Here is a 22,847-nt window from a genome sequence, read left to right on the forward strand (position 1 = left end):
CAATAATAATATCATCACGGTCGTCGGTCGGTCGGTGGGTGCCTTATCTTTACGACAGCCTCTCTCTCTCTCAAAGATAAACTTGCTTAAATCCCCTCTCTCTCTCTTTCACAACCACACAAACAAACAACGAGGGAAATATTATATCCACTAAAATACGGTCAGAAACTGAACCCACGCATTTACTTTAGGGAATAATAATTATACCATCACCCACCACAAAATAGTGACCTATATATCGTCCTTTCTTGTGGTTTGGTTTTCTCTAATTTTCCAGTTTTATTATTTTATTAACAATTCATGCAAATTTCTCTCGGAGAATTTCCCCTATGCCCTCCTCGATTCAATTGTCAGGTGGGACGAGATAATTATCGCTATTTGGAGGAGTACAGTAAATGGATTGTCGATTAAACAAACTTTTCTTGCAAGTTTGACCAATTTTTTGGACAGTTCAAGAGTGACGTTATCATATTAAGTGAGTGAGTGAGTGATATAGTGGTTGGCCTGCATAACGAGAACTAAGTGGAGGACTAAACTACTACGAGTGGAGAAAGTAAGTAAGTAAGAGTGGAGATCGAGTGCCTGCTGCTAGTGAAAGTTGGGGAAAGTGAAAGAACGGAAGAAGGAATAAAAAAAGAGAAAGGCAGAAAGTTAACAGGGGAAATTCTTATAGTGACGAAGAAGATAACTTTTTTTTTTACTCTTTACTTTACTTCCTCACCTTTTAATACGTACAACTGTGCGACTACTACTTTCTCCTTGCCAACTATACCCGAAAATTCTAGATATATCCCTAGAAGATATTTTACTCCCGAGAATTGGTCAAGACACACGCGAGACGCAGCCAACGAACTGCTCCGCACATACCAACGACGATAAAGATATCAAAACGAAATAATTTCCCCTGTCTCATCCACATGACAAAGCTACAGAGTAATTATTACCCTCCAAAATGTATGTATATCTAACCAACCTAAGTACCGTTTATAGTATCAAATTTGCAAAATTTACCTCTCCACCAATGTATACGAAGAACTGGGCATTATTCCATCTCAGAGACCCAGATAATATTGCACCGTCCATCCATCCATCCATCCATCCTCCAGCTACACAGCCATTCCGTTCCTTACTCCTTTTAATACGGGCAGGAGCCAGTCAGCACTAAGTATTCTGATGCTGCTGCTGCTGCTTCTCGAGAGAAAGTAAACCTGGTCGAGCTGCGCGGAAAGAGAAAGAGAGGAATATCTGCCCGCACAAGCACCACCACCACCACCCAAACTGCGTCAGTAGTCGAGAAAGTCCGCTCCTTTTTCCTATGGCTTACACATTTCTACCACCATACCATGTCAGGCTAGGTTACTGCTGTATGTATGCCTTACTCGTGGTCGGTGGAGGTACATAGGTCTCACTCACTCGCAAGAAATCAGCAGCAGGAGCAGCAGGGCTGAGTTTCCCTCTACTACTCTCGCAGAATATTATGTGCATGTCAAACTGGAGAAAGTGCACACCAGCAAAAGTGAGCTCGGTCGCATCGTAGCCAATCCTACGAGTTTGAACCAAAACCGAAAATTTTGTGGTGCGACAAGCCAGACGTACAAGCAACATCTTTCTCTCTTTGTACTCGTACTCAACACACACCGTGTGCAAGGTTACGATTTTTACGGAGAGGTGTTTTAATTCTAGAACGAGTACACTATTTTGGGATTAGTTATTTTTTTAGAGTAACTTTCACCCTCTTTGAATAGTGATTGGGTTGATAAACTAAGACAATAGATTTAATTACGAAGTCAGTCTGTGTGTGTTTGTGGGAACGATTGTGTGTGGAAATCAGGTGGAAAATGTAAGTAATAAACCTTATCTGTAGATATACAGTAATCTAGTGAAAGTTGTATTGATATTGGATAAGTATAGAGTTAATAATCCTGTTGGTATCTCAAGTAGCGATACTTTTGTTTTGTTTTCCCCTAATTTATCGATCCCCTGTCATCACTCACTTGTCTTTGTCACCTCTCCAGATTTTTGAAGGGTTTTGCATTCCTCTTTTTAAGAGGGGGAGAGAGATTCATCAAAAATCAAGAGAGGTGACATGTACATACCTCTGAAACAAGACAGGGATATTTTTCTTCCTTCCTTCAAGAGAGAAAGTGGGTGGACATGATAAAGGAGAGCGTACTTTTTAGCCCGAGTCAGGGCTTATGGAACCGTCATGTCCGTCCGTCCGTCCGTCCGTCCGTCCGTCTGTCCGGCACGATAGAGCCAAAACGGCTGAACCGATTGACTTGAAATTTTTACCATATGCATATTGGACAAAGTTAGGAAACGAGTTCGAAGATGGGCGAAATCGGTCAAGTGGTTGACCGGTGGGGGTCATCGGAGTGGGTGGGGTATTATGCACTAAATTTCAAAATTGTCGTAGAAGGCTAAAATTGGGTACAGAGGTTGCTAATGGCTCCTAATAGATAAAAATGACTTTAAGTTTGAAAAATTTTCATCTTGAGGGACCCTATGGGATGACCCATACTGATTTTTCAAAATCGTCATAAAAAGCTGAAATTTGGTAGAGAGGTTGCTAATGGGTCTTAATAGAAGAATATGACGTGGAATTGGTAAAATTCTTATCAGGAGCGACCCTATGGGGTGACCCATACCGATTTTTAGAAATTACTTTAAAAACATTAAATCCGGCAAGGTCATACCTAATGGCTTCTCATGAAAGGATATGAAGTTAAAAGTGAGCGAATTTTAACCAGAGTGACCCTGGAGGGTAACCCATACCATTTTTTAAGTTTAATTTTTTCCATCTGAAATTTGGTACGAAGGCTAAAAACCCTTCTTGATAGCAAATATAGCTGTGGAAGCTCAAAGTGGTAATATTATGTCGGTCAATTCGGAGAAAAATTTAGAAACAGCTAGGACTCACGGAGTCAGGGACTCTGTCCCTGACTCGGGCTATATGGAGTCTGCACTGTAGGTTTTTATATTAAAATCCATGTATCCCGTTGGCAGAGTGCCACAGATTTATGCTTACTGTCAACGTGAGTAAGGAGTGGGTGGTCAAGAAATAGGAGGTCAAGCTGAGAGAGACACATGCTTTAGAAATTGTGGTTCAAGTGTCGACTGTCGAGATATGTATTTCGAAACGAGGGACATTTTCATTTCCATAAGACTTTGATAAATTCCGGGAAATTATACAACGTATCAATCACTGGAAAGCATTAGTAAATCAAGCGTTACATATGCCGCTTTGCAAATACAGACGAAATTCACATGAATTTGCTAAATCAAATACCATGAATGTTACATATTCGTATGCTTATCCCTCCAAACTGGGACGTACGTATGTAGATATAATGATCTCATCACGTAGCCTATTTTATTGAAGTGGTTCCTAATTAACTGAAATATTTCTTTTTCTCTCTTCTCATTTCAGTTATTCATCTCTCGAGTCAGACTCCAAATCAGACATTCAAAGCCGACTCGACTTGATCCTCTTTGGCTTCCCATCTCTCTCCAAAAACTGATTCAGACCGAGAGTCAACAAAGCCCATATTCAAAGAGAGAGAGAGATGATGAAAATGCTCAAATTTTATTAGTATGAATACCACAGTGATGTTTATATGCTCATTAGTGACTCTTTGATTTTCACTCTCTCCAACTAATGATGCCCCGCTTTCACTACTGAAACACAATACCCCCGGCAGGCAAAAAGAACAGTTTATATGGATTGCAGGAGAGTAAATACAGAGTAAAAACAATACAACCAACACCACATCAATCAATCTAGTGAACCGACCTACTCTCTCTGCCTTTGTTCCATTTGATCCGGTGGAGAAATTGAGAGCTTCGACTTTCACCCCGAGAACTTGGGTTGCGTTTTAATCAAATTATTTTCTCGTTTATTATGCACCAGACTGGAGCTCGTTTGGTGACAATGTGACGTGACAGTGACAAGTATAAATGTGATTCTCTCCTCTGGCTACTACCTCAACCTCCATTCTCAACGATCTAAAATAAATGAATAAATGAGCAAAGGTTGATTTTACATGGAGATAAAAACATGGTGAAAGTAGCAGTCAGGTTCCCAAATTAAGGTCAAATGCCAATATTCAAGAATCAATTTTGGATCTCAAACACAAATATTTACTAACCTAACCTCCTTTCTCCTACTTCACTAAATCACTCAAAACAAAATGTCGATCGACTCGTACTTACTTTTGCCAGAAGAAAAACAATCACTTTCTCCTTCTCGAGAGGATCTCAATGAGTGAGTGATTTCTCAAGACCTGTCAAAAGAGAAGAAGATGAAGAAATTCACATTATCTCGAGTACTGGATGGCTTCCGGTCATCCGTGAATCAAGGACCGGGTGGTCAAGGTCCGGGTCAAGGCTCACCCAGTAAAAATCTGGAGGGACCACTCACCGAAATTCCAGAACCTCTGAGGGCCGAGAACTTCCAGATTGCACAGGTTTGTGAATTTTTTTTTGTGTGCTGTTTTTGTTTGCTCCCTTAGGAAATGCCCATGTAGAAAATCTTAAAGGAAAACAGAGTAGCCTAGGAATTTTTGATTAATGTTTTGATAGCACTTGAGCACGTATCGATTTAGGAGAAAAGTGGATGGAACATTACGTTGCTTTGCGACTACTTTTGGGAATGGAATGAAAGATAAATCTCTTGTCGTGTCTCTTTTTGGGATCACGATCTGTCTCCAATCTCAATTTGTCTTGTAGAGTGGAGGACATTTCGGTCATTTTACGATACATTTTTTGTTTACACACATTTTTATTCCCATTACACGAGGGAGACGTTCTAAAACTGACTAATACTTATATTTTTCTCTTGATTTTCTAAATCCATCTCTGAATTGCGAATTATTACACAATCCTATCTACGAATTAGACTTACGTAATCCTCCCTTGTAAACGAATACCGCATACAAATTGTGAAATATGGCTTCATTTTTTGATTTATTGATTTTGATAAGGTAATTCCACCGGCCTTCGGGCGTGCCCATGCACACATAGATACATACCTCCGAACTAGGTTCCTTTGTTTGTGTTGTGTTTTCACTTTGACAGGATCAATTAAATTGTGCGTCAATCCACAGTAATCAATATACACACAACACGCCGTCAATCCATTTTCTTCTCGTATGGATAAACAAACCAATTATTGGCTCAATTTCTTACAATGAACAACGTCTAATTTTCCATTATGTGTACATACTCCTCACGAAAATAGGAACAACGGACGTTACTTGAATTATATATTTTGTTACCATGCAGTCTTAGATATTCTTAGCCCAACACAATTTGTAACACCCTTCCACTAATCCAAATATTCATCTACATCAAATTCCAAAACTATATATGACCCACCACCATCGCTACATACACTCCATGTTCTACAAACTATACAAGTACAACCCTTAATAAATATTCCATCCAGTTTTCCCCACCACGAACGCAAACTAATCTCTACTCTGCAATTTGGGAGAGAAATGTGCTTTGAATTTGAATTATTGAGTTTATTCACTCAACCAACCAAACCACCCCGCCTGGCTCAATCCTTTAGCAAAAGAAAATATTTGTTGAGAGGCTTATAGCTCATCTTCTCTCCCATTCTCTCTCTGTCTAATACAGCATAAATTAAAAACGGTATGCATAATGAACCCCATAAAAAAAGAGTCTATCAAAAATCTAAAATAAATCCGTAAAGAAAGAAAAGAAAGCAACATAATTTTTAAATTTGAATCTGTCGTTATTTTGCAGACTGTATGTCACGGATTTCCATACCAGCCGACGGCTATGACGTTCGATCCCGTGCAACGACTTTTGGCTATTGGGACAAAAAATGGATGCCTGCGAATGTGAGTTTTCTTCTCTTTTTTTGTCTCGTTATCATCTCAAGGGTTCATCCTCCACTTTATTTCCATGTGGGTGGTGGTGGAGGAGTCGGAAGCTGAATTCACTTTCACTTTAATATGTAGCGTCGCCTGTTTGTCTGCTTTATTTTATTTGGCGTATCGTCTTTTTTAAGAGAAAGTTTAGCAACAAAGGGAAAGCAACAGCCAGAGAAGAAGAAAAACTCATCCAGTAAACTATGTATATATAAAATCCATTTAATGTTTTTATTGTCCACGACCACCACCACCATCACCAGAGCGAATAAAAGTATTAAATCCTCGCTTCTTTCTCTCTCTTTCAACAAAGAGTCCGTATTGAGACGAGGAATGAAACAAGGAATGAAATGGGATTCGGCGTTCATTGCATAATATTACGCATTCTGCCATCCGTGCAGAGTAAACTAAGCTATGTACGTATGTACATTCGTATGTAGCTTCTTATCGTTCATGAGAGTGAGATGCACATTTGGGGAAAATTGCTTTCTCCATATCCGTGAAGTGAAGTTACCAGATGGGAAACTTTTTTAGTCCATATTTCAACCGGGATGAGAACTTGACTTGAATTGAATTTTCCAAATAGCTCAATACATACATATTGGGTGGAATCTGCTACACACAACTTTCACACGATGGGAAAATGCATCCAAAGTTTAAAGCTAATAAGTTGCCAGTTTTGGGGTGAAAGTTGGTGAACCTGTCAAAATATAAAGTTTAATATAGTAAAGTTTTGACGGGGGAGATGTAGCTGCTGCTGGTTTGGGAGTTGTTTTTGTTTGGTTACAGTCAAAATGAAGGCTATTTTCGATTGTGTTTTTCAAACTACAGAATTTTTCAACAAGTGATACAATCTACAGGATAAAAATTGTTCGAATTTCCGAATTTTACAAATTGAAACACAAAGTTTTGTGTGAGGATGAGTAGAAAAAAAGACTAGATAATAGTGGGTGAGCTTGTGAGAAGAAGATAAGTCGACTAAATTGCTTCCTTTTTTATTCACAAATTTCCATAATCGCTTTCTCCAGAGATATATACATACATTGAGATGGTGGTGGTGATGGTGCTTGCTCGGGAAAAATTCTCCAAACAAGGTTTATAACTTATTACGTCAAGTACAAGAAAAAGTCCACATTTTCCCCCCGTTATAAACGGCATAAATAGGTATTATGTTTATCTATTCGGTGTCAAACACCCTGTAATTTATTAGTCTGCCATTACACATGAATATTTACTCGCCCAAATTGCACATACTTATTTGAATTGGTATTGGTCAATTGGTATGCGTGGGTGTTTATGTAAATGGGTCATTTTGTCACCTCACCTTTTTTATGCTGATACAAAAAATAATGGAGGAGCATAATAAAGCCCCCTAAATCCATCCTTTTTACATACCTGTTGTTGTCTACGGCTTTCACTCAACTTTCTCCAAAGTCGTTAAATCGCAGATTGATATTCATCTTGCAGCCTTTTTATGCTTCCTCCCGCCGACCTTGATCTCCTTTCTTTTCTATTAACGATATGACTTTGATATCCGAAATTGCCACCGTCGTCGTTACCGAGAAGAAAGAAAGACTAAATTTCATCGCGCACCTGCCTTTCACTCGTTATTATGCCGCTATTAGTGCATGCATGTACATGAATTGTATAGTCTGGCTGCTTGGTGTGTGTTTATTTATCTCTTCCTTCCATCAACACACACAATCGGGCAGACGTAATAAAAGTAAAACGGCTGCTGCTCCTGTGTGTGTGGTGTTTTTAATAAGGTCTACATCCATACCTACAGCTAAATTAAGTACACGGTGAAAGGTGTGGTCCAAAAGATGCAGGGAGAGAAAGTTGTCGATTTTTACGGTATTCTCATTTTCTACCCGGTCATAAAAAATAGGCTTTATTCTAAATAAATAAAAATATTACGCTTCAATATCTCCATTAAACATTTTCTTCCAAACTTTCCTTCTTCTTCTTGGAAGACGATATTGATGACAAACTTTTATATTTTACCCCCTGAGGAGGAACCCTTTGTTCTTGTGTTTTCCTAATAAATATTTTCCTTCCCTTGTCCCCGTAGCTTTGGTCTCTTTCATTTGATTATGTCGGACTGAATAGAAAATTTAACCCGCTTTTATTACTGCTCAAAACAAACCAATTTACTCACAAGAGGAGAGACGACCCACCAACCAACCAACGTAGCAATTTTGTATCATTGTCCTACTAAAGAGTCGATCTCTTTGTGGATGGATGATATTGTGCTTGGAATTACTCCGTAAAAGCAAATCCATACGCATCCCACCATGAGCTCTGCTTTAATTAAATCACCACATGTGTCTCCTCTGTAAAATTAACTCGTCCTCTTTCAACGGACGGACAGGAGGGCCATCTGCATCTCCAGTTAATTCGCAGTTACACAAAATGCAAGCACAAAGAATTAAACTGCTCCCTGCTTTCTTCCCAGGACGTATATCGTTATTTAGTGCAATAACATTAGTGGAAAAGCATGTATATATCCGCGTGGTCGAAGTTATAGGGAAAATGCCATGTTTATGTGTATCATGTACGTAGTAAAAGCAAAACCAAGTATGACTAGAGGGTGTAGTTCTAAATGGAGGCCTTGCACCCACTACTTTTATGTTATGGCTGGTGCTACTGGATATGTAGCTACATAGTTTTGCTTGGTTGGTTGGATCAATATTTTCTGGTTTCGCACATTCCATCCATCCATTCGCCAGCCAGCAGGCACTTTGCAGTGACTCTCGTTATAATAACTTAACTAACTGGCTGGTTGGCTACCTAAGCAAATAATGGTGTGTACATTTCCAAAATCAATGAGCAAAATGTGTGCATCATTATATGGATATATTTGCATAACATTGAAATTTAGTGATAATTTCCACTCCTTAAATATCTCCAGAGCCCAGCTAAACAACGGAATACGAGGAGGGAACAATGGGGCGTTAGTCATGCTCTATTTTATGCCTTAAACAGGTCTCTCCACCGGACTTGGGAAACTCTACAGGAAACCCTTTCATCTTTTACAAAAGCGGATTTGAATTTGGCATCTTGATTGTCTTGGTGTTTTCATCCGTTCAAAATCCATCACATTTTGGTACAAAAGAAGAAGAGAAAAACAGATTTGGGATAGAATACAGAGAAGGAAAGGAAAGGGAGGGAGGGAAGGATTCCGATTAGATACTTGATACGACGTTGACTCAAATTCTATAGAATTGTTGCCCTATTAAGTTAAGTGTAGCCTTGATATTTCGGTGTGAACGCGGCTGCTTGATCCTTTCATTTCGAGAGAGAAATTATATAAATTATTGTTCAGGATTCTGCCTGCTGCACATTTGTGAGTGGTTGTTTACGTACGTCGACCTGTAGTAAATAGGTGGTGGTGGTGGGAGTGGGTGGAAATGAGACGGAATTTCGCACAAATTTATCTCCCCTGGAAAAGAATAGCGACAGAGAAAGAGCGGAAATGAGAAGTGAAATCTTTCTTTTCCTTCCTGACAATGGTGGTGAAAGTGATTGCCGACTTTGCATATTATTCTTATCTGTATAAGGATATCATTCATCTCAGTTATGAATCTCAAAATGACCCCGATTTCTAGGCACATGTTTGCAACGAGACAGAGATAAAATGAGTTGTCGAATCGCAAAATTTTACAAATCTGCTGAAAGGAAATGTCCTGGAAGGAGAAAGTCACAATTTTTTTCTGCCTCCTCCTGTCGTCTGTCAGCCTGAAGCGATTTGTGAGAGTGTATTATTTCTCGTACTACATGACAGATTCTAGTATGATGTTACATTCGTTATACATACAAAAAAATGCTGAAAAGCCACTCATTTTTCTCTCAAAGAGAAACTTGTACTACTCAAGATTGATTTGATAAAGTGCACTTACCCAATTTCTCTCGTCTTTCCTACTCCCTTTCAACATATCCATTTTCATTACGTAATTGAATACGCTTCTGTCTTGTAAATTTAAATAATAATGCAAAAATTTGCATCAAAATCATTAATTTATTCATTGGAAAGTCTCTCGGGGTGGGGAAAGTGCAGAGGACTGCATGTAATTCGAGGCAGAAAATGTGTAGTATTATCGGATTCAATTCTATCCATCCTTCATCCGCCATGTTTCCTTGTCGTGTCGGTTTCCTGATGGGTGACGTTAAATGAGGTGACAAGTTAAACAGCGTCGGCTACATAAATGTGAAATCCTGTCACAAATGAAGAAAGTCGTATCTTACGAAAGCAAATGTAGGGTTTGCCTGGTTTCTTGGTGGTGGTGATGGCAGAAGTGCAAATAAGGGGGAAACACTGCTTAAGCAAAGAGCTGGTTATTTATGCAATGTAATAAATTGCAGCTGTGTAATCTAGGGTAATATAATTCAACGGGTATATCTCGTCGTCACATTTCCGTCCCTTTAACACAGTTTGTGGCGAAAGTAGGGGAAGATCTGCCTGGTTGGTAACCTAATTGGAATAAAGGACAATAATTATGGCGGCGTCGAGGTGATTCTAAGAACCATTTTTCCTCAGCTTAGGGGTTAAAAATAGAACGAAATTACTTTCTCGGTTAAAATATGGTTACGAAATAATTTCTAATACTAACTAGAAAAGGAAATTCATTTACGTACAAAATTTGGGATTTGTATTTAGCTAAGTAAACTTTAGGAGGTTGAATTACCACAGATTTTCATTAGATTTTTTTAGCATCGTGATCTAATTTCCAGGATGAAATATGTACATACATTAGAATAAGAGATAACCAGAGAGAAATGAAAATGAGAGAGGAAATTTCCCTAAATTGGAGAGAGAAAAATAATAAAAATAACGACATTTTCATGCATTTGCTGATCTTGTCTAATGAACGGAGAACATGACAGGTCTCGTTTACTCAGACTTTCTTGTCCTACTCGACTCGAGAATTAGACACTTTTGCCTCCTCTTCTTTCTCCTCTCGTGTAGCTGGTGCTGAAAGTTTGATTTGACAAACTAAGTGACTTTCTCTTCTCTCGTCTAATTGTCCAATCGTCAACTTCAAAAAAAAACGGAACCTCGCTCTCAGAACATGCTGGAAAGTCAGGGCAAGTTTTTATTATTATTATATTCAATCACATTTGCTTATAATGGCATCACGAACGATGAGTAGGAAGAAGTCAGCGATGGAAATCGGCACCATGGACGATTTTACTTTCACTACTTACTACGCCCAGATTTCATTTTCAACGACTCCTCCTCCTTCTCCAATGGTCTGATAGATAAAGAAAATAGCAAAGTCAAAGCATGTATTGAGAGATTGGTTCTCTCTCGAGAAAACGGAGTCAAACGTTGGTTTGAGATTTTGATTACTGTGATCAAAGAGACGACCTTATCTAGATTTCCTTACTTACTTACTTACATACTAACTGCCCTATGGTGTGTCAGCCTGTATGCATGTCCTATAGAAATTTTATATTCCCCCACGGATGGCACAAAAGGTATAATATTAATAATAATAATGTGAATATAATGGCATTTCTGCCTCCTCGTCTGACGATGATAGCTAGTGAGAGACTTTCTCTCTAAAATGTCTTTCTCCGTGTCACTCAGTCATGTCTTGAGGCAACACCGCACAAGTTTTTGACATGCCATTCGTGACATCCCTTTTGTCAACCGTCACTCATTTACTCTTGTTCATCCATCCAACTTTTCTCAAGGACGGTGGAGAAACGTGGGCAGGAGGAAGATTTGTCCAATTTTGTCGATTTGAAAGTTATATTGCAAAGTTTCCAGTTGGGGAAATGACTCAAACTATGAAACTATCCATTTAGTCAGGAACGTGGAGAAACCTGGAAATCTTTTGATCTGTTAATTATCAACATTAATAAAGCCTGACAGAGTGATAATTATTATACCATGGTTTTATAAATCTCTCTCTCTCCTTCTCTCTCACAAACCCACACACACACATTCCCAAATTGTCCCCTGGAATAAACGAGGACATTAATTTCTGCCTGCAATTTAATGTTATGCTTTCACCCTACCGAGTGTAATTTTCAAAGTGCTCCCAGCCTAAAGTTTGCAACTTAGAGTGGATTCATTAATCCTCATTTTTGACATATTTTTGGAGATACTACTACACAACTTGGGTTCAACATGCAGGCTAATTGGGTGGGTGCCTTACTTATGTGTGGAAAACTATTTTAAAAGAAACCCCTATTTCGACTACCCATAATGCTAACTGGTCATGTCATGAAGCAATTTCTATATCATTTCCCTTGCCACCCTGCTTTCTCTATATCGTTACGAGGTGCCCATTCAACGAATAATGTCAGCTAAACGGAACCATTCTTCACCATGTTATACAAAATTCAGCCAGCAGCAGCAGCAGATTCTTGCATGTCACGCCAAGGTAGTCGTACCCTTTACTATATTTGCGCAATAAACCCGCCACCGCGCTTACTATACGTACATGTGTCCCTCATAATGATAAAGTAGTGCGTTTACATCCACATATAGAAAATCGGCAGTGGTTCTGGAATTGGGAGAAATTCTGCAGTTGCTTATGTTACGTACGAGAGAAAGTATACTGGTGGAGAAAGCAGTTGTATTCTGTTGGGACACAAACAAATACTAACCTCCGATTGCGGCGGAGAGAAGGTCGCCTCCATGTCGATATGAAGGGAAAAATTTCATGGATGGTGGTGGTGGTGACATTGGAATTATTTCTTTGGTCGGTTGGTTTGGTCGGTCGGATCGCGGTGATAACATTTTACCTCGAAATCCTAGAATTGCAAAAGGCTGAGACTATTGCAATCTTATTTGTAGAAATGGAGGTGGAGAAGTCTAGACCCCGGTTGAATATGGAATTTCGAATGGTGGATCCGTTTTTCAAACTGGGCGACGTTAATGGTGATTCGATGGCAGAGGAGAAAAAAGACCTTTAGTCTTCCTTCCTTCTGTAACGTTTTTTGAACCTATGTAACAGAGATGTGCATAGAAATGGTGACACACACACAAATTCCTGGTTCACGAGATACGAAATTACAATGTGTGGTTGGGATGTAGTTGGCATGAGAGGTATTATTGTGGCCATGAGTGAAATTGCATTACTTCCACTGCTATGACCAACCTTTGTAGTGGAAGGAGTAGTAGGTACGCCGTAGTAGGAGCATGGTTTCCGAAATGGTATGGATTTTATCGATGCGACATTTCCTCAAAAAAAGAGAGGGGATGACAACCATGCCTCGTTCAGGCTCGTTTGGAGATTTTAAATTCTAAAGATGCCACACAGAAAATTGTGGCAAAGGCAAGACACGAAAGCTCAGAAAGTCTTTTACTTAAAGGATTTGTTCTGCTTGAATTGTTAAATTTAAATGCCAATTTTTTTATTGTCGTGGCAAAGTCGGTGTCGGTCGTATTGAGGGAAGGATCAAAAGTATTTTATGAATTTATTACTAAATTTATATTTAGAACTTTCTCCCAGACGATGTATTTCGCTGTAATAAAAAGTGATTCACCTGCAATTTAGTTGTAGAAATGTATTCAACCTAGGAGAATCCTGGGAGAAAGTTGCCAGATGTGGAGAATCCTGAGCCATCACATTTCTTGTAAAATGGAACTCCAATTATCTCGAAACCTCAAAGAAAAATCTACCAAAACGTGTGCGATGTGTCTGTAACGGGCTACACGTTTTCCTTCCTTCCCCAGTTTCCATCATCATTTCCTGTTCCTTCTTCTTATTGCGAGGTATAAAATGTATGTACCATGATGGTAACGACCTGCTTATTCTCTCTGCCCTCACTCCCATGTCATCAGTTAAACGATTGGGAGCAAATTGAGATTGACAAACGTATCATCATTGCCGACGTCAAGCCCAATATGTGTCTATCCTCTCGTGTAAATTGCGGGTTTCTTTCTCCTCTAAATGCATACAGAAACAATCTCTTATACAGTATTTTGACCAAAGTGAAAGTCGATGGAGAGAAAGCAGCGTGAGGACGAAAAAAAATCAACCACCTGTGGTATATCACATCTCTCTCACACCAAAACAGGCCCAGAAAACAGCTCTAAAAACTTGGGCTAACTCTGGACTAACTCCTTTGCTACTGCTGCTGAAAAAGAAATCAATAATGCAGACATGGCTAAACTATCCTACACACCGCGAGCTACGTACGGACTGCTCTTTCTTTTACATCATCCCGTCTTCTTTCACACATTTGGATGAGACGAGGATTTTCCACACTTTTTCTTCTTCCCACATGCTAAGAATCACTCTTTTTTTACTTGGTATTAAAAAAAAGAGAAAGTCCGCGTACCTTAATTTCCAAGGTTGACTTTTAAACACGGGGAGAGGAAATGATGTAAGTAATTCTTCCATTTTATGATAGCCAGACGTCTCTATTTCCCCATCGTGTGACGTCTGCTGGTCTTCATTGTCCTCCTCTTCAAAGTAATAAAGGCGAAAAAGTAATAAAATCTACCTCTTTTACGACTCATTTTCTTCAGTATGACAAGATATTTTCAGCTCTCAATCCGCCATCAGGCTAATCTCCCGTACTCATAGGAAGTCTTAAGGCTTTGTAAGTTTTCAATGGGAATCCATATTTCAGGCTTATTACTCTCCCAGCAGTGAAATAATGTTGTTATTAGAAATCAAGATTTATGAATGGACGTGGAGAGAAAGTCGGCAATCTAGGAACTATTTTCGACGGCATGTAAATAATATATGTTCCTTCGTTTTCGTGGTGTGGTAACTCTGTAGTCACGCAATGCTGCGAAATGTGAATCAATTGTTGTTCTCTCCTTATCGCTCTTTCGGTATAAAGTTTTCGCTTGTATGTAGCGAGTTTTTTTACGGATATTAAGAATTAATCATAAATCTCAAAAAGTTTTTTTTTCCTTCCTACACACAAGTTCAACTTGTTTGTCCTGGTTGGTGTAAGTAATTGAGCTTATTTCCCATTCAGATTTTATAATCAATCACGTTATGATTTGATTTTGAGGAAGTCTTGACTACATATTTTATTGAATGGGTTTTGATTAAATTTCCACGCTATTTTTAGCCCACTCATGTATCACTACTATTTTATGAGCATGTCGTAAGTAAATCATCTTCTTTATTTACTCTCCATTTAGTTAAGGTATCTTTTTCTGGGACAATTTTTAGATTTTTAAATCAATTTATTCCGTCATCTGTCTCTCTTCTGATTCAATAATCTCCTCCTCCATCTCTGCCCCTGGGTGGATTCTGTGACTTTATTAAATTTAAATGGAATTACTCTGCTCGACTGAGGAGGAGGAGGAGGAGGTAAGTGAGTGAGTAAGAGTTGTCGCTTTTTGAAAATACAGACGTCAGCAAGAGTAAAGATGTTATGAATAGTAGCAGCAGGAGGAAATTCGCAAAATTGAATTGAGATAAAGAAGATAAAACTTAAACATGTGTACCTACAGAATCCGTCATTCCTTGGTATCAAATTTGTTATCAGGAATGATTCCATTTGTTAGTAAAAAAAAGTCACATTTTGCTTCCAAATTCTTGAGAGAATTGCAAAAAATTGGAAAAAGGAGTAATGAAAGCAAAACTTTTTGAAGATAAAGTAATTGAAATTTTCTCAACTTATGTATAAAACTGCTACCGAATTGACAACTCAGTTTACAGTTTACTTGTAAACTCTTTCGTCTTAATTTTCTGTGGAGAAAGTTTGTTTGAAAATTTAATAATGATAATTTTATCACCAAACTAACTAACTCTATACGTCAAGGCTTTTTGTGATAAATAAAGTTTCATTATGTGGTCCGATGCCTACCAAGTCACTCACAAGAAAAATATGTACAATATTTTATATATACGATGTATGCTAATTTGTAACAAATTATAGAGAAAGTTTGGACTGTAGGGATATAATTTATGAGACAAGTGTACATGTCACGTATGACTACGTACGTGGCTTTCTGAACACGTGGCACAAGGTCATTTTTACGTAACGGATAGAATTTCCTGTCCTTCCTCTTGTCTTACGTTAAGCCCCTACGGAAGAGAGAACTACGATTTATGTGATTATCCCACATGGCCGAAATTTCTAGGATTTTGCAGATTTTCCTGATTTGTGGAATTTGTCAAAGACGAAACTAGATGAGCACACACATCACTTAATCCGACCAACCTTGTTTCAGGGAAAGTTTTCCTATGCAAATCTCACGAACGGATTTCGTCAATCCTAACCAACCAAAGCTTTATTTTCTTGGTCAAGAAAACAAAGCACAGTCAAGAAACTTATGTCCGCCTGGGTGTTGCACGACCCTCATTTGTCTCCAAATGACTTATCGACTAACATTACAACTTTATCCGGCCAACTATTCTGTTCCATTATTGGAGGAGAAAGTCCAAGTACTGGTCCAAATTCACGCATCACTAACTCCAGAATAACACTAGTTTTGGCAGTGGCTCATATTTTAACTTTGTTACTACTAAAGCGCATACAGCTTCTCTGCTCCCTCCCTCAGTACGAACTCCCTTTGAACTATTTAGCGAAAGTGGTGGAGCACTAAAGTTGGACCTTCGACGAGGAGAAAGTCGTCCAAGAGAAGGCAGGAAGGAACTATGGTGGTGGAGAAAATGGCCAAAAGGCTACAGATGCTCAAGTAGTAGTTTTGCTGCTGCTGCACTTCATATTTTCTCAGAGTTGATTAATTCCAACCACTTTGACAACTCGATGTCAAGGACGAATAGGGCTTTTATTTAGTACATCTTTCAGTAAGTACTGTCCCTCATCGGTCTAAATAAATAATTTCTAGAGATTTTAAGCCAAATGATTCTCCAACTAATCATCACACTTTACCCCAGTGATTACGACATCCTTTCTAATTTTCTCAGACACGTTGCATCTGCCTGCTAAATTTGCTCGCTGTTTTATGTCTCTTACTTTTATTTGGACTTTTCCCTTTGCTTTCTCCGCCATCAATTACGAAACCTGTTTGTATCTAGCAGCATCCCGCAAACAGCAAATAAAATACATCTGGACGGGTGGATTAGCCTTTTTTTCCTTCTTTCCTCCATACCAACCTTTGTCTTCTTTAACCATATGGACTTTTATATATACTCATCTCCTCTCTCTCGTCTGTGATCATCCTGCTAGAATTTTTTTGCAAGCTATAGAAATTTTGCCACAAAGTAGGACTAGCGAATCTGGGAAATGTGTGCTATGTATAATGTCACTAGTGCAAAAAACCCTGTCAAGTCTGACATTCTGGATTCCATCATCCTGTTGAGTTCTTGCTCATCCCGTTTGATTTGGCAGTTTTTGTCTGGATTTTTTATTATCTTGAAAAATTGTCCATTCTATTCACCATCCAGCCAGTTCTTCGTATATCCACTTCATGAAGATAATGATGATGGAGAAAGTCTGTTTTTTTTTGTCTGCGTAGAGGGAGAGATGGAGAGAAACTACAGTTATTGCGTATCGATTGAGTGGGAGAAATTCACAATTCTTTCTTTCTTTGTACTTTCCTATGTTGCTTTCACTCCGGGTTTGTCTTGTGGTGGTTGGTGGTGGTGGTCCTGTGTTCTTTGGTATGTTGTACAGCATCAGAATCCGTTTAGAAATTCCCTTTTACCAACATACATCCACTGCACGTTAGTCGTTCGTTGTACAATTCTCAAATAGAAACTCTCTCCATCTACTTGTTTTCGTGCATTTGCTGATCGTGCAGCACGAATCTTAGACAAGACACAGATTGCTCTTTTACACTACATTGAACATTGGCGATGTTGCTGGCGAAATTGTTGCGAGGAGTCCACTACTATTTACTCCTGCGTGTAGAGCAATTCCAATCATCATGCTCTCAAGTTTGTGTAATAATAATGATTCTTCCTTTTACAAGAGCATGGGGGAAATTCTGCAGAGGAATTGTACTACGTACGTATATATCCTCGAAAAGGTGGAGAAATGGAGAGAGAAAAAAATGTATGTCACCACCACCACTTTTTCCCTTCTTCTCTTTTGGATGGATGGATTGGTGGCGCAATCCAACCATAACAAATTATTATCCCATCCTTCCGACTTTATTGCCATGTCCTTGTCTCGATATTTAGCCGTCCGTACGTATCTCTCTTTCCTATTCACATAAAAATTGTCTCTACTCGTAAATCAGGAGTAGACGCAACATATTTAATATTAAGGTCGTGCCGTTGGACTGGATAACATAATTCCTGACCTAAGAGGATGACTTACGCAGTAATATACAAATCTACTTATTTAGCAATATACATCAAAACTTGGCCCATATAGTGAAAGTCTGTTCCTACAAAGCACGTCTCCTTTTTCCCTCATGGATTTGGATGATTCGATTGTTCAGGATTTGTTTGCATTCACTTTCCCCTTACTCACTTACTTTCTCTCTAGGAAAAGAGTTCTCTGAGTAAATGGGGGAAAAAAGTTGATGATGATGATGATGAAAAACGCTTCACTGCTGCTGCTGTTGCCCTATTATTTGAGAAAGTTGGATTTTCGGAACCAACCACTTTTCCAATTACTAAAAGTCCTTCCTTATTATGAAAACAGAAATTGCCTTGGGGGGCTCTTTGTTCAGAATCATGCTCTTGTGGTTCGTCCTCTGTTCTGTTTCCTCAGAAAACACGGACTGCCTGAACCTCTCCAAAACTTGGAGATAATTCCCTTCCTTCCACTGTGCACGGATGATGATTGAGTCCCCACCAACCAAGATAAAAGCGAGGATGTGATTTTGATATTGTGCAATCACATGATCCCATCAGGGTTTGGTTTAGAGCTTAGTTGGATTATTAATTGACTTTCCCTCTGCTCACCAGTCACTATTTCCCAGCTAATCCCTCACTGGAATCAAATTGTGGGTTGGGTATCATTAGCATTAATTGTCGTCCTGCCTGGACTTTCACTCCGCTTTCTCCCCTGGCTGAAATTCGATCCAATTATTAATAAATTTTATTAAAGGGTTATTACACAGAGGGAGAAGTAAGGTAGATGGAAATTGAACTGAGCGAATTTCATTACACGGGTTGACTTACTTCCAATCAGACTGCGGCTTCTGGAGCAGGATGAATGTCAAGTTCTCCGCATGCAAATTCATCATCAGTCAGTATCGCTAGTTGGGTGGTGGTGGTGGTGGGTTTGCCGGGCAAATTGCTATACTGGGTCGAGCTTATGTACATATGTGCTGAAATAGAACCTTGCAGGACTGCGACTTTCTCCAGATTCCAGCCTTTCTCAAAAGCGCATGCAATTTGTCAATCGTGATATCGAGATTATTTATAAACCGGACGAACCATTTTATTTGCATACGTATAATTTATTTACAAAAGGCTCATCACACAGCGTACTTTTCTTGCACAGCTGGAACTACAATTTAGAGGAAAAGGAGTCGTGGTGCCCAATCCAATCACAAGTCTTGTGCTCTCCTTTATTTTAGTAAAACTTTGCTTTACGTAACAAAGTTTTGCGTGAGACAATTTTGCTGCTAAATGGACCCTGAACAACCCATCAGGCCGAGTTTTGTGAGACATTTCTCTCCTCACGGCCTCGTCTCTCAATAGCTCTTTGAATAGTAAGACAACGACTTTCTCCCCCATCACAGACTTCGTTTCCAGACCAGACCAGCTATTAGTGACAGAGTAATAATGTGATATGGCTTTCATTCCTCCTCGTTAGTGGTTCTCCATTTATGGCGATATCACGTTCTCGGGATGGGCAGGGTTTCAGTAAAAAAAGAAGAATGGTGATGATGTAATATTCCTGTCTGCAATCAGAAATTGTATGTAACGTCAACATACAAATATGTACCTTCCTGATGTCATATTACGGAGAGTTTGGTGGATAAAACCCCATCCGATTTCCACTCAAAATCAGCTTATGACAAGTCTTGTAAATATTTGAGAACTCGTAAAGACCACTTTCCACCAACTTTCTTCTACACTCTTTTTTTCGAGACGACTCGACTTAGGCGACGAGGAGATAAAGCAGCAGTAGGAGAATTAGTGAAGGAATTGAGTAGAGTTGGTTGGTCAGTAAATATATCAAAGATTTAAACCTTTTTTAAGTAGGGAAGGGATTACTGCGAGGAGAGAGATCTTTTATGAGGTGCAGCATCTTCGTGGACTCCTTTTTTAGTAGGAGAAAGTAAATCAAATGTTGCTCAATAGACAAATAATCCCGAGATGAATTTGTGTTTTGAAGACAGGCTGAGATCCTTATTTCCCTTCCGGTGATAAAATATGAGTGAAATTTCATTTCCATGTTTAGAGAAGGGACGACGGATGTGATGGAAATGCAAGTCTTTTATCTCGCATGAAAATAAATTAGCAAGTTTAAAGGTTCTCACTTTTACACGAAAGATGAGATTCTTCTTGTCGCAATATTACTTTGAAAAGTACGACGAATTTTGCAATATTGTAGACACTGGAAAGAAATAATTTACGAAATGTGTCGTAATAATGATGGCACGACAGGAGGATTACTAAAAACAGGTGAAAGCTTTTCTGAAAGCAATCTCTTTATAGTAAATTTCATGTTAAATTATTCACATGTCAACCGGAAGATAGTGAAATTGACGTGGAAAGAATAAAGAGAAAAGAGTAGTCAAAATTCGTATAAAACGACACTTTGGATTAATCACTTAGAAACTGTAAGGTTAACTTGCCATGAATTTACTTTCTTCCCTCCTCCTCCTATTCACCCACCAAATGGCTCATGATCTTTGTGGCCTATTTCGTAGATACACACAGAGCATAATTTTCTCGTTGATTCTATTACCAGAATTTCCTACTCAACGATAAAGTGAAATCGTTATGCAAATATACAAAAGTCGTCATTGAGCTGCTCGATTTTATTCGTATCTTACGTGAACAGTGAAAATAGTGCATTTTTTACGACAATGGTGTAAACTGACTCACACTGTGTCATGAATTTAATGATTTTCCCTATAAAAAATCAACCATTTTAATGGAATTTTCATGTTGGAATAACTGCATTGCACTTTTTTTACAAAATTTATATTTTACTCCCTGATAAACAATTTACCTAACTTTCCCCCTCGCAACCGAGTACACAATAATAAATGGAATGAGCTTTCCATGTTCGTCTTGAGAGAGAGAGAGAAATTGTTGCGGTTTCTACATCAGTTTTAGTTTTAGTGCACAAAACGGTGTTTTGTGGTTTGGCCATTTCTACCCAAACTATGAAACAATATTAAGCGGCGTGTGTATCCCATCAAACTTTTTATAACGAGGGAAAGAGCCGAGTAGAACACACCTGTCTCACTATTCCCCTCTCGTACGTGTATGCAGTTGGAGTGGAGAAAGTGCGAGTATGGAGATCACTAAAGCCGTCAAAGTTGGATAAGACTCATAAGCAGGAAAGTTTAGAGGGCTCAAGCCTCCTTGTGCAATACCTGTCACAATATATCAAAAAGTCGTCCCCTCCGAGAGTTGAACTACTTTGAGAAATTGAAACCTTCTCCATCTCCAAACATCTGCTGATATTTTGAATCGACCATGAAAACCCACAAGGATCCACCGTGGTTTCGTTTCGTGATCCTTTCATCAATATAACTGTTCCCCTTATTACTTGATGATGCAAGATTGTCACGTCTCTGAGACTTTCACTCTGTCAACCTTTTTGCTTTTTGGCCTTGGATTTTGCTTTCACTTTGATAATCTCTCAAGAGAAGGGGAGAAATCTAGGGGTATTAATATTATTGCGGGATACGATCCTCGGTTCACTTGACATTGCACAATACGACTTATCTCGAACGAGGTGCACTTTCAATGATTAATTTTATAAGAGAAAGTGCAGTATTTAGCTTTTTATTTATTTTCGTGTTAAATAAATGGGGAAAGTAGGCTAATAATGGTCGATTCGGAATATCGAAAATACATTTATTTCTTTTTCGCTGAGTTATCTCGAAATGATTTTTGCCCTACTTTCTCCCCCCACTTCTGTCGGCTAACTATACGTCTCTCTCTGTGTGAAAGTAGGTGAAAGTAGTGCAGACATTTTCTACATGTCTGAGAGATTTATGGTTTGGGAGTTTCCCTTACTTGAGAGATAGATGACCCGTGGAGTGAGGTAACCTCGGAGAAATAGAACGGGAAATATATTCATACGATTTTTTATTGTGGAGAAAAGTGCATATGATTTCTGTCTGTCTGTCAATTTGGCGAAAATAATATAAAAAACCAACATTGTGAATAACAATTGAAAATAAAAATAAATGTTTAATTTTTCCCACAGATTGGGCCGCGCTGGTGTTGACATAAATTGCAAGCATGATGGCGACTGTTGCGCAATCCTTCACTTGCAGTTCGTCGTCAACGAGGGGCTAATCATCTCCGCTACGTCCGATGACACAATTCACTTATGGAATTTCAGAGAGACTAAAAAACCCGAAGTTGTTCAATCGCTCAAGTTCCAGAGGGAAAGGTAACAAAGTTTTTTGTTTATCTTCACACTTTTAGTCGTCTCGCCACTACGCAAATTTAGCAAAATATAAACTTTTCAACGCTGACGTTATGCAACTTTAGTAGTAACTTGTGTGCTTTTAGTAAGAAAATATGTCATCATTTAACCCAAAATTTAGTCTTATGTCTTGATATGAAAAAATTTTAGCATTTCATTCCTCCACCTCGAAGAAAGACTTTCTTTTTTATTTATTTGTTCTCTCCTAAAATCCAGACTGCTACTTAGGTAGCTTGGAAAGAGAAAGAAAAAATAGTAATTTCCTAAATTGTCCTTCTCTCGGTCTGTCATGTCGTTCCCAGTTTTCATTGCTTTGATTTCCATTTCATTTCAGAAACAAAAGTGCATACAAACATGAGAGCGAGGGCAAGAACCAAAATTGCAAATGAGATCATAAAATGACAACGAACTACTCGTGTTTTATTGCACATTCTGCTCGTAAGTAAATGCACATTTCGACAGTGCAGCAGTCTCTTGTCC

The 22,847-nt window shown here is 38.7% G+C and overlaps 1 protein-coding gene across 6 annotated transcripts in view; it reads left to right on the plus strand.

The window, feature by feature from the left end:
* Positions 1-22,847, plus strand: part of LOC110859758 (syntaxin-binding protein 5) — a 37,532-nt gene that overhangs the window by 831 nt on the left and 13,854 nt on the right. For 5 of the 6 annotated variants that reach the window (XM_035859834.1, XM_022108740.2, XM_022108742.2 and 2 more), the window contains exons 2-4: positions 3,431-4,466; positions 5,770-5,867; positions 22,143-22,331. In XM_035859834.1, coding sequence (XP_035715727.1) covers positions 4,302-4,466; positions 5,770-5,867; positions 22,143-22,331 — 452 coding nt within the window. In that variant the 5' untranslated portion in view covers positions 3,431-4,301. Of the gene's footprint in view, positions 1-142; positions 1,841-3,430; positions 4,467-5,769; positions 5,868-22,142; positions 22,332-22,847 lie in introns of those variants that run through there. The other variant, XM_035859835.1, reaches the window with a different exon arrangement.

Source organism: Folsomia candida, unplaced genomic scaffold, assembly GCF_002217175.1.
Source record: "Folsomia candida strain VU population unplaced genomic scaffold, ASM221717v1 Fcan01_Sc028, whole genome shotgun sequence".
Classification (NCBI taxonomy): Eukaryota; Metazoa; Arthropoda; class Collembola; order Entomobryomorpha; family Isotomidae; genus Folsomia; species Folsomia candida.